Source organism: Pseudophryne corroboree, chromosome 3 (assembly GCF_028390025.1).
Source record: "Pseudophryne corroboree isolate aPseCor3 chromosome 3, aPseCor3.hap2, whole genome shotgun sequence".
Lineage (NCBI taxonomy): Eukaryota > Metazoa > Chordata > Amphibia > Anura > Myobatrachidae > Pseudophryne > Pseudophryne corroboree.
The window spans coordinates 429865276-429877778 of record NC_086446.1 but is presented as its reverse complement, the minus strand read 5'-3'; the positions used below and the strand labels follow the sequence as shown (position 1 = coordinate 429877778).

Here is a 12503-nt window from a genome sequence, read left to right as displayed (position 1 = left end):
AATATAAATATATAAATGCAAAAGCCCTCACTGACTGACTGACTGACTGACTCATCACTAATTATCTTCCCAAATGTTAGGAAGATGAAATTTAACATACAGTAGGTATTTTTAAGGTGGGAAATAGGAAAACTATGTAATCAGAATTGTAATAAACCTCCTCTAAGGGGATACAAAGGGGGTTGACATAATGATGTCATTACCGATGCGTGGCTTGTGTCGCGTGAATGATAACTCTCAAACGGACAATCAGATCAAAATATGGATTGTACCTCCAGTGTGTAGAATTTAATAAACTACAAAAATGGTCAGGTAACTTTATACCATATCTGATACGGGTGCTCCTCGGGCAACACCAAGAACCATGGATTAATATTTACTTACATTAAGACATCTCAAATTTACACCTCTATAGAGTTATCACATTTTTAACACTCATTTATATTTACAATCGGGAAAATCAAAAACTCCTGTGTGAAGAATGGGTAGAACAGCTAGTTCAGTTATATAAAAAAGACTAAAAGGAAACAGCAGACCTTTTTCACTATATCTTATAAATCACAAAATGACCTTTTTCTACATTTCTGGTTACATTGTTTATTACAGTGCTGTTTCTCCCTGTATTATGAGAGCTTCCTGCAGCACTGCAGTCTATTCATGAAGCAGTGAAAAGAGTGGAGAAAAGGACCAGTGGAGAAGTTGCCCATAGCAACCAATCAGCTTTTAAGGAAGCCTTTATCAAGTACAGTCTATAAACTGTAAGGGAGATGCAGCTGGGCAACTTCTCCAGTGGCCTGTTTCTCCAGCTATTTCACTGCTTCATGAATAGACCACCTGAGGGATATAGTACGGTATGCCGGCGATCGGGCTCCCGGCGACCAGCATACCGGAGCCCGACCGCCGGCATACCGACAGCGTGGTGAGCGCTAAGGAGCCCCTTGCGGGCTCGCTGCGCTCGCCACGCTGCGGGCACGGTGGCACGCTACGCGCGCCACACTATTTTATTCTCCCTCCATGGGGGTCGTGGACCCCCACGAGGGAGAATAGCTGTCGGTATGCCGGGTGTCGGGATTCCGGCGCCGGTATAATGTGCGCCGGGATCCCGACATTCGGCATACTGAAGACCACCCCCACCTGAGCCCACACCACTAATACCAGTAAACATTACTGCAGTTCCATTGGAAGATGTTTCTTTCTAGATAAAGAACTTGCACACAACAAGCTGTGTAACTGTATATTCATGTTTTCCCTTCTTTGCAAGTGTAATGCATAATACATAAACACTAAACATAGGTCATAGTTGTGTATCATTGGTGTAAATGGCATGAATGGACGAGGAACAATTAGTGTGAATTATAAATCATGTAGCATTGAATTGAAACGTGTGACATTGATGATTTGTCTATTGTGCTCCCCAGCAAGTGCTTCTAAACCAGACTGCACTGGTGATCCATTAAAGGGGCAAGTAGGGACGTATTATATAAACATGCTTTGAGTCATGATTTAGAAAAACAAAAATCTCCAGATAAATGCTCTGATCCATTATAGCAGTGGAATTTGTGTTTTTATTAGAGAATGGAGTACCTCTTTCATTTAAGGCATCCTTTGATGGTAGAAGCAAAGAGCTTTTTTTTACAGTAAGAAAAATACAAGTCAGGCTTGTGCTGTCATCTGAAGAGATGTTTGATTCTTTCAGACCACTTTGTGCCTTTTGTTTCCAGTTATAATAGAAAGATTTGTTTATACAACCTCAATAACCAAATCTATATCCCCCCATGGACCATACTTTTCTGGTTCTGCTGGCTATTACAGTGGTAGTGTAATACTATATTTACTGTACTATGGGGGTAATTCTGAGTTGATCGCAGCAGCAAGTTTGTTAGCAATTGGGCAAAACCATGTGCACTGCAGGGGGGACAGATATAACATTTGCAGAGAGAGTTAGATTTGGGTGGGTTATTTAGTTTCTGTGCAGGGTAAATACTGGCTGCTTTATTTTTACACTTATTTTTACACTGCAATTTAGATTTCAGTTTGAATACACCCCACCCAAATCTAACTCTCTCTGCACATGTTATATCTGTCCCCCCTGCAGTGCACATGGTTTTGCCCAACTGCTAACACATTTGCTGCTGCGATCAACTCAGAATTAGGCCCTAAAGACGATTAAGCTGTTGCATGGTGACATTGCTAAATTATGCCTAACATGAGTCATGTGTTGATAACAATAAGTTATATAGAGCTATATATTTTCAGCGCAAAGAATGTGAATGGCTGTAAAGAATTTGGTATTGGTGTTTAGGTAAATATCTGCTGCAGGCCTATGGCACAGCAATACCCATAGGTTTCTGTGGGGTTGTAATATTGGCAAATGCATCAAGCTCCAGAACACATCATTAGATGGCTTTGGCTGTGGGATATTTTTGCATAAGTCACCGGAGAGGGACACTATGGCCGTGCATGTGCATTTCACACACCAGTTCCAAGACTCTGAAGTAACTTTATCATTGGGAAGCTGTATAATGGAGGAGCTGTCCTGACAGGCAGACCATGGCGCAGATAAGCAGGTGAAGATGTTTATTAATGATCACATTATACATGTGATCATTACATTAACACATCTCTTGCCCATGGTGCTGTAGTTTGTTACAGACTGCTGGTGCTTTGGGCCCCTATACATCAGCAATCAGTTGGGGCAATTTGCCATTTTGCAGATGATTGTGTAAATAAACCTGTAATGTCCGGGGTTCACAGATTCAGACCAAAAATCGTTTGGAATTGTTAAATCAGGTTTTTCAACATGTTTAATTTCACAGATCAATTGGGGCTGTAGATTGCTAGTGTATGGTAACAATCAGCAGATTCTTCTGCCTCGCTGTCTCTCCTCCCACTCTTCACTTTCACCCCATCATCCCCCCCATCTTGAAAGATAACTGATAGATAATTTCCCACCTACAGTATAAGCACATTAGAGCACTTCATATTTATATAAATGTGCCTGTAACTCTACATCATAACTCGCACAACTCCAGTTTGTTCACCCACGGAGTACTTTTAGGGGGGTATCCAATTAGCCGCGGTTATTTACCAGGGCTAATTGTCTCGACAGGGGCTATCCAATTAGCCCCAATAAGCAAACATGAGATGTGGTTTATCAGGGATTTTGTTTCACCTGCCTCAAGCATGCAAAACCAAAATCACCGAAAACAGGGCTGTTTCTACCGAAAACACAGGTTTTACTGAAATCCAAATTGGATAGCCTGTAAAAAACAAAAAATATCAGTGAAACATCGGAAAAAAGTATGAAAAATGTCCCGACTATTTTTCACCTTTAGTTGTATACCCTCCTAAGCGCTTTCATAGCTGCCTTATCACTGATTTCCATGCTGTTAACTGCGACCTACAGCCCTATTGCCTCCCTGACCTCTGTTACTCTGGTCCCTCTGAATGCTGACCAGCCGGCCTTGGTCATCACATTGCTGTTGTGCTCTGCTGTTGATACCACGGCCATAAATAGGTGTGTGCCAGTGGTGCCTGGCACACAGCGCAGATGCACTGTGGGCGCAGGACCACCGGCAACACCTGAGCCGCAACGTAGGGCGGGAAGGAGGAGAGGTGAGGCCTGCCGGCTGGTCACAGGCAAGTATAATACTTTCGCTCTGTCTCTCAAGGGGGTACTCTGCCTGTCTAATGTGTAAAAAAGGGGATTTTGCCTGCCTAATGTGTAAAAAGGAGGACTCTGCCTGCCTAATGTGAAAAAGTGTGACTCTGCTACCATAATGTGTAAAAAAAAAAGGGGGACTCTGCCTGCCTAATGTGTAAAAGGGGATTCTGCCATAATGTGTAAAAAGGGGGGCTTTGCTGCCTAATGTGTAAAAAGGGGGACTCTGCTGCCGTAATGTGTAAAAAGGGGACTGTATCTGCCTAATGTGTAAAAAGGGAGCTCAGCCTGCTGTAATGTGTAAAAGGGGACTCTGCCTGCCTAATGTGTGACAGGGGACTCTGCCTGCCTAATGTGTGACAGGGGACTCTACTGGCCGTAGTGCGTAAAATGGGATTCTACCTGCCGTACTGTGTAAAAGGGGACTCTTCCTGCTGTACAGTGTAAAGGGATCTCTGCCTGTCGTAATGTGTGACAGGGGACTACCTGTTGTACTGTGTAAAAGGGGACTCTACCAGGCATAATGTGTGATAGGAGCTCTACCTGGCGTAATGTATAAAATGGGGCTCTACCTGGCGTAATGTATAAAATGTGGCTCTACATGGCGTAATATGTGACAGGGGCTCTACCTGGTGTAATGTGTGTAAGTGGCACTACTGTGTGGCGTAATTTGAATAATGGAGACTACTGTACAGCGTAATATGAATTGGTATTATTTTGTGGTCACGCCCCTTCCCCATGAAGCCACACCTCTATATTTTTGGCGCACTGGCCCTGTTTTGTATATGGGCGGGGGGGGGGGGGGGGCTGCCAATGCTGTTGCTTGCACACAGCACTAAAATGTCTAGTTACGGCATTGGTTGATACTACTGTGTTTGAGCTGGGAACACTTGGTATGACCTCCGTACTAGATGCTCTCTCCCCTGTCAATGTCTGGTTATCTATGGGGTCTTCTGAGGTGGGGTTGCGTTGGTTTGTGGGACCTTCTGTAGGCTAGGGGTGGTTGGTATGATGCCTTCTACTCCAGTTATTACTTCCCCAGTGTATGGATGCTTGCAAATCATTGATGGTCCATGGCCGATGTTGAATATGTTGATGTTGAATAATAATAATAGTATTAATAAAAAAGGCTGCTAAGCTATCAGCCAGCAGCCCTAAGCAGCTCTTGCTAAGAGTTTTGCTGTTCATACAAAAAAAATACAGATGGTCAAACAGTCGATGGCAATATTTTGAATAGGTATCTACCATCAATGGTTTATGCCACCATCGCCATCGATGAAAACCACACTGATGGCCGACCCTACCCAAGTGTTGCCAGTAAGGGAACACTCAGCAGGGGGTCTACCAGTGGCCTGTGTTGCACTGCACATGCCCGAGAACATGCCTGGCCAACATGTGGCTCTCCAGCTGTTGTGAAACTACAAGTCCCAGCATGCCCTGCCACAGTTTTGCTATGATGGAATGCAAAAAACTGTGGCAGGGCATGGTGGTATGTGTAGTTTTACAACAGCTGGAGAGCCACAGCTCTAGCATCTACTCTAAATAGATGAGAGAGATGACAAGAGATGAATGCTAATATTCCAATCACAGGAATTTCCTGGCTTTTATAGGTGCTACTTATTTGCTTAGAGAATTCATTTTTATTTATTGATACATTGGCCCTGATTTATCAAGCCTTTGAGAGTGATAAATAGCACGGTGATAAAGTACCAACCAATCAGCTCCTAACTGCCATGTTAGAGGCTGTGTTTGAAAAATTACAATTAGGAGCTGATTGGCTGGTACGTTATCACCGTGCTATTTATCACTCTCCAATTCTTGATAAATCTGGGCCATTATTTCTTTTTTTTTCCCATAATACCCTTACTTTACCCTTCCTGTGAGTATAATTTAGGTGTGACACTCACATTACCGTAGATTAAAAAGTGATCTAGTGCTACAGAGCAGACCTGACATAGGTTCATCTGGGTTTCTAAATAATACTTAGTAAACAGGAAGTGGGAGCAGCTAAACGTCAACGTTTGCTTATAGCTTGAATAGATATACAGTCTCCTGTAAAAGTTAAAGTGAAACAAAAATGTTGAGGATGGAAGCATCTTCATTTGTCTGTATCTTCTTTCTTAACAGTTATTTCTGATTCTCCTTCATTTCCCTACAGAGAAGAGAGTGCCTCTGCGCGTTCTATATGAGAAGTACAGCTGTAGTTTGACACAGGATAACATGATCAAGCTGGTGGCTCTTCTCCATGACTATTCCACCAAGGACATTCTACTTGCCATGCGAGACATACACATTAAAAACCCAGATATCAAAGTGCGGGTGAGTGTGACTTCTGTTGGCATTACACGCATCAATTTTGTGGTTTCTGTAGAGCGGGGATGGGGAACCATTGGCCCTCCAGCTGTTGCTGAATTACACATCCCAGCATGCCCTGCAACAGTTTTAGCATGACCAAATAGCAAAAATGTAGCAAGGCATGCTGGTATGTTTAGTTCAACAACAGCTGGGGGGCCGAAGGTTCCTCATCCCTGCTGTAAAGGGTACCAAATTTCAGTACAATCTTTCCAGTAAGTGCACAATATTGCGTAACAATGGTGATCTGCATAACATAGGTGGCCAGCATCATAACATTTGGTGGGCAGACCTGTAACAATGGGTGGCATACATTGGTGTGCAGAAGTAAAATGGTGTGGCATATGTGTGGCACATATTGGTGGCCAGCAGCGTACTAAAACATTGGTGCGCAGCAGTGTTGGGTGGCATACATTGGTTGCCAGCATCATTGGTGAGCAGCAGCATATAAGATTGGCAGATAAGTGGGCAGCACTGTATACATACCAAAACGCGCAGAATGTTCCAATCCTGGATCCTCTATCGTCACTGCTGCCAGCGATCAGCCCACAAAATGGAGGGCAGGAGTGTTCAGGGAGTGGCTTTGATGCCATCCACACCACGCAGGTCATGAAGACATATCGTTCGTTGTTGGTAGTGTACAAACTGCATGATTTGCTCCTAGTTGTTAGCAATGTTTTTGAAATTGAGTTGCATGTACAGATGACAGAGGTCATCGCTAGAGACCCGCGGGAGCACGCATCGCTAGCGATATAGGGGGTCATTCCGAGTTGTTCGCTCGTTATTTTTTTGTCGCAACGGAGCGAATAGTCGCTAATGCGCATGCGCAATGTCCGCAGTGCGACTGCGCCAAGTAAATTTGCTATGCAGTTAGGAATTTTACTCACGGCATTACAAGGTTTTTTCTTCATTCTGGTGATCGTAATGTGATTGACAGGAAGTGGGTGTTTCTGGGCGGAAACAGGCCGTTTTATGGGAGTGTGTGAAAAAACGCTACCGTTTCTGGGAAAAACGCGGGAGTGGCTGGAGAAACGGAGGAGTGTCTGGGCGAACGCTGGGTGTGTTTGTGACGTCAAACCAGGAACGACAAGCACTGAACTGATCGCAGATGCCGAGTAAGTCTGGAGCTACTCAGAAACTGCTAAGAAGTGTCTATTCGCAATTCTGCTAATCTTTCGTTCGCAATTTTAATATGCTAAGATTCACTCCCAGTAGGCGGCGGCTTAGCGTGTGCAAAGCTGCTAAAAGCAGCTTGCGAGCGAACAACTCGGAATGACCCCCCATAGTGCGTGCACACTGAACTATTAAAAAAATTTGTCAGAATGATTGGTTGTTGTCAGCAAATTTGTTTAAAATGTCGCCTAGTGTGTACCCGGCTTTAGACTAGTTTGTGCCCTGCAAAGAGAAGAATGTTTGGGCGGATAGCACAGTGTAGTCCTAGCAATAGATGGTGCGCCACAGTCTCTGCACATAAATCCCTCTGGTCATTTTCTTCCAGTAACACACCACTGTTAGGTGCCGCGGTCCGCGGCGCCGCTCGGTTTGCTTCCGAGCAACGCTCACGCCCGCCGCACCTCCCTCGCTGCCCGCCCGGCGCCTAGTAACGCCAGGACGCCGTGCGTACTGTAGCCGCCGGGTCCCCGGCAACGCTAGGACGCCGGGCGTCCACAGCCGCTGGGTCCATAGCAACGGGGACGCCATTGGCGGACCGCGTTCCCCGTTGCCAGATAAGATTGATTAGTTGCTCGTGCAGCAGGGCAGCTGCACGGCAACTAGTAATTAGGGTCTGGGGGCTGGTCTTGCTGGCCCTCCTGTCATTGGCCAGCAGGGCCTTTTTATGGGAGCCAGCACACTGCAGCCTCGCCGGTGATGGCTTCCTGTATGCTGTTCCTGTCTTGCAACGTCTGTTCCTGGTCAGCTGTATCTGGTCGATCCTGCTCCCTGCGCTCCCGAGTCCTGGAGTGCTGAAGCCGGTCCTGGGAATCCTTCCTGTCCAAGTGAACCTGTTGCAGTCATCTGGGGGTTCTCGCTAGTTGGGGTTCTCTCCCGGTTTCGTGAGTAGCGGCTTCTGCCGCGTGTTGCGGCCTAGGCCGCTTAGTCCTTGTGTTAATTTTGTATTGGTGGTTTTTGCGGAGGTTTCCGCTTCTCACTGTCCTCCCCGGTACACGACGGTGCCGTGTGGGGGTGTGGACAGTGGTATCTTTTGTTGTTCTTTTCCTTTGGCGGCGTGCCGCACATATATTTAGTTTTAGGGTAGTTAGTAGCCCCTAGCTTTCTGTTTGCTTTAGTTAGAGGTCCCCTTGTTATTATCCTGTCTCGGTTCACGCCTTGTCTCACTCTAAGACCTGGGGGCATCGGAGTTGGGCAGACCTAATCCGCCCTTCAAACGTGGCTGCCGTGGGCCCAAGAAACCATAGTCACTCAGGCGTGAACTGACCACACGTGTAAAACAACGGAGGTAGGGTGCTAGGGGCTATTCCCGTACCACCCCTTATTTCAGCGTCACGTCCTGGTGCTCTGGACTCACTACGCAACATCTCTCTCTAGTTCTGAGCATCAGGAACGTAACATTCACAGGTTACAAATGTGAAAATTAAATATTTTGCAACAGCCACACTTGGTGTGGAATTAACATGGAAGAATGCACATTGCAGCATGGTGAAACAGGAGGGATGTACCCTCCGTGATTTTGTCTGTACTGTGGGCGAAAGTTCTTGTATGGCAATTCCGTTTCTTAATGGGTTTACATGGTGATTGGATTATTGTTGTAATTAACACAAATGCATTGTATGTTTGTATGAAGGTGTTCATTACACCAAAACGATACCGTCGTCTACAGTTTTGTGACAATGCTGAATCACTGTAAAGCAGCGGTGGCCAATCCGCAGCTCTCGAGCCGCGTGTAGCTCGGTCAGCTTCTGGCCACCGCTGCCCCCAGCCAGGGACACACGCACGCCTCTCCGGCAACGGTGTCTCTCTTAATTCGGCTCCGGCCTGTGAGCCAATCAGAGCTCGCTGACCGGCAGCTAAGGCTCCTGATTGGCTGCCGGACCGCGAGCATTGATTGGCTCACGGGCCGGCGCCTAATTCAAGAGAGACGCCACCGCCGAAGAGTGAGCAGCAGCGCGGTGAGAAGAGGAGGAGGAAGGGGGAGCACTGTGGGGACGTGTATCTGCACTGGGGGCATAGCAGGCACTGTGAGGACATGTGTATTTGCACTGGGGGCATATCTTGCACTGGGGGCATAGCTGGCACTGTGTGGGGACATATATATCTGCACTGGGGGCATAGCTGGCACTGTGGGGACATGTGTATCTGCACTGGAGGCATAGCTGGGACTGTGGGGACGTGTATCTGCACTGGGGGCATAGCTGGCACTGTGGGGACATGTGTATCTGCACTGGGGGCATAGCAGGCACTGGTGGCATATCTGGCACTGTGGGGACATGTGTAACTGGCACTGGGGCATAGCAGGCACTGTGTGGGGACATGTGTATCTGCACTGGGGGCATAGCAGGCACTGGGGGCATATCTGGCACTGTGGAAGCATGTGTAGCTGGCACTGGGGGCATATCTGGCACTGTGGGGACATGTGTATCTGCACTGGGGGAAAAGCTGGCACTGTGTGGAGACATATGTATCAGCACTGGGGGGCATAGCTGGCACTGTGGGGACATATGTATCTGCACTGGGGGCATATATGTATTTGGCACTGTGGGGACATATGTGTATCTAGCACTGTGGACGCACCCATTTCTGCGGCGGGGTACACTGGGCTCCACAGGGAATGACATTGGGGTGTAGAGTAGGATCTTGATCCGAGGCACTAATAGGCTCAAAGCTTTGACTTTCTTCCCAGAGTACATAGCGCCGCCTCCTCTATAACCCCGCCTCCGTGCTCAGGAGCTCAGTTTTGTAGTTGGTGCCATGCTCCAGCGCCCTAGGAAAAAGCTTTTTAAAGAAAAATGAAGACTTCAAGGGCTGCAGCAGAGGCACTGTAAGTGCGGGATGTAAATCAGACATTTCCTGCTGTAGCTCCATCACCTCCCTCCAGCGGCGCTGTACACTCCCGCGCCCTGGTTGCCGGGTATCTACAGCGGAGGCTCCGGTTTTCTTCCCATTAGACACACACACAACCGCTGTTCTCCTGGATCAGGTGGCCGCACTCAGGGAGGAGGTAAGTGAGTCTCCCCGGCGGGACCCGCTGTAAATCACGATCCCGCGTGGCCGGCGGGCCGCGCGCGCTGGCGCGGACACTGTGGCAGTACAGGGACCCCACTAGACCACAAGGGCAAGGGCACAGGTCGGTTTTCTCTCATAAAACTGTTTATTTAAGCCCCCAGTAGCCGGTGGTGAAGTCCAGCAGGGGGATAAGGCTTTGACCTGTAGCCCCTCCCCCAGCTCCAGGGCGCCATTTAGGGTAAATGTTCCCCCCCTGGAGCTGCATATCTCTCTCTCCCTCACTCCCTGTCAGTGTTTGGCCGCCATTAGGACAAGCTGAGCTGATTCTGGGACTGTTTGGGCAAATTCTCCTCTGTAAAGCCGCCTGCATGTCAGCGCTGTGCATTTTACAGGACACTTAAGTATTCTAAATGTCTGCTGACAGTGTTCGTTAAGAAAAAGTGCATTTAGTCAGGGTTATATAGTACAAGTACCCTGTGATATACATCCAGTCTTTACTGTGCATTGTCATATCTATTGAATGTATAGCTATACATAGTACTACTCTGTATTGCTAGTCCAGTGCAGTTTTATTGCATGTCATCATTTCTGCATTGTACAATGTGACTATGTGTGTGTACATATAGCTGCTGTGTGACCTCCATTTCGTGTATCTCACTCAGATTGCTATCCCTATATTCTATAACCTGAGGGGGCTAAGTGCGTCAGGTTTATCATTAATATAGGTATTTCACAGGATATACTCAGTGTGTATTTTTCTCTGTAATTTCTAGTCCCCATATACCTCTAGAATTCCCTGTTTGTGCTGAAATACACTGCACATGGGATTCTTGTCAGGTATTGTGCTGCTGATATTGTACTGTGTTGCCTTGCATTGAGCTTTTGATTATGTCAGCTACAAAGGGCAACGGTGCTGGGGCTGATCCCACACTGCGTGGTGTTGACGCTGCAGACACATTTGAGGATAACATAGCAGCTGAGGGTTCAGGTTCTGGGGGTTCCTTACCCCCCAGTGGGACTGTGGCAATGGGGGTTCAAAATGACCCACCTTGGGCTACCTTCTCCACGCTATTGAATACGCTGGTAACTAGACTAGTGCCCCCTATGGGACCTCCTGTGCCGGTACAACCGCTTATGTTCCCCGCGGTTAACCCGCCGTGGCCAGATCAACTGTCCAATCAGTTACAGCAATTGAACCAATCACTGACTACTCAGAAGTCTAACCCTCACCCGCCTAAGACCAGGGGGTCCTCTAAGCAGGCAATTACTTCCTCACAATCCACCAACATCCCAGACACCTCGTCTGATGAGGATGGTGTTTATACTGCCCCCGCAGATTCTGATCCCGATGCTTCTGATGGGGAAGCGGTTTCACAGGTGGATGTTCCTGACTTGTTGGAGGCTATCAGGCTCATTCTTCAAGTTGATGATGACCCGGAGCCTGATGCTGCCCCTAAGAAACCGGACAGGTTTAAACATCAGAAAGTGGTTAAACAAGTTTTACCTCACTCTGACCATTTAGTTGACATACGTCAGGAGTCCTGGGGAAATCCATGAAAGAAATTCACGCCTCACAAGAAGATGCTGGCTCGCTACCCCATCGCTGAGGAGCCAAGTAAAAATTGGGAAACACCCCCGCCAGTGGATTCGCAGGTGGCGTGGCTGGTGGTATCCTCAGCTCTGCCTGTAATTACCGTGTGGAGGGTTGTTTAAAGGCAATTTACACTCTAACCGGTGCTGCGCATAGGCCCACCATTGCAGCAACATGGGCTGCAGAAGCTGTGGAAGGGTGAGCTCAGAAGCTGGAGGCGGAGTTGCCGTCCAACGCTTCTGATCATGCTAGACAATGCGTGTCATATATTGTCACAGCGTCTCATTACATTAAGGAGGCGGATTCTGATGCCGGTATTCTGGCGGCCAAGGCTTCTACTACGTCTATTTTGGCGCGCCGGATTCTCTGGTTACGGTCCTGGTCTGTGGATATGGACTCTAAGAAACCCTGGAGGTACTCCCTTTTAAAGGAGAAGACCTCAACAAGATAGTGGCTGACTTAGCTTCTGCTAAAACAGCATGTCTACCTAGTACTGCTCCTTTCGGTGCCGAAGGCTAAGAGTTCCCCCTTTCGCTCCTTTCGTCCTTCAGGGAAAGCAAAAGATCAGGTGTACCCAAAACAGGTTCGCAGTTCCAAACCCAATAAGCCCAAACCCAAACGGGCCTGGGCTGCCCGTCAGCCTGCTTCCAAAACTGACAAGCCTGCCACATGACGGGGCGGGCCTGCCTCTGGGGGATCCCAGGGTGGGGGGCCGAC

General features: G+C 47.6%; 1 protein-coding gene across 1 annotated transcript in view; it reads left to right on the top strand.

The window, feature by feature from the left end:
* The window catches only part of TGM2 (transglutaminase 2), a 60847-nt gene that overhangs the window by 40441 nt on the left and 7903 nt on the right, over nt 1-12503 (top strand). Inside the window, exon 11 of the mRNA XM_063960378.1 lies at nt 5820-5980. Coding sequence (XP_063816448.1) covers nt 5820-5980 — 161 coding nt within the window. The remainder of the gene's footprint in view (nt 1-5819; nt 5981-12503) is intronic.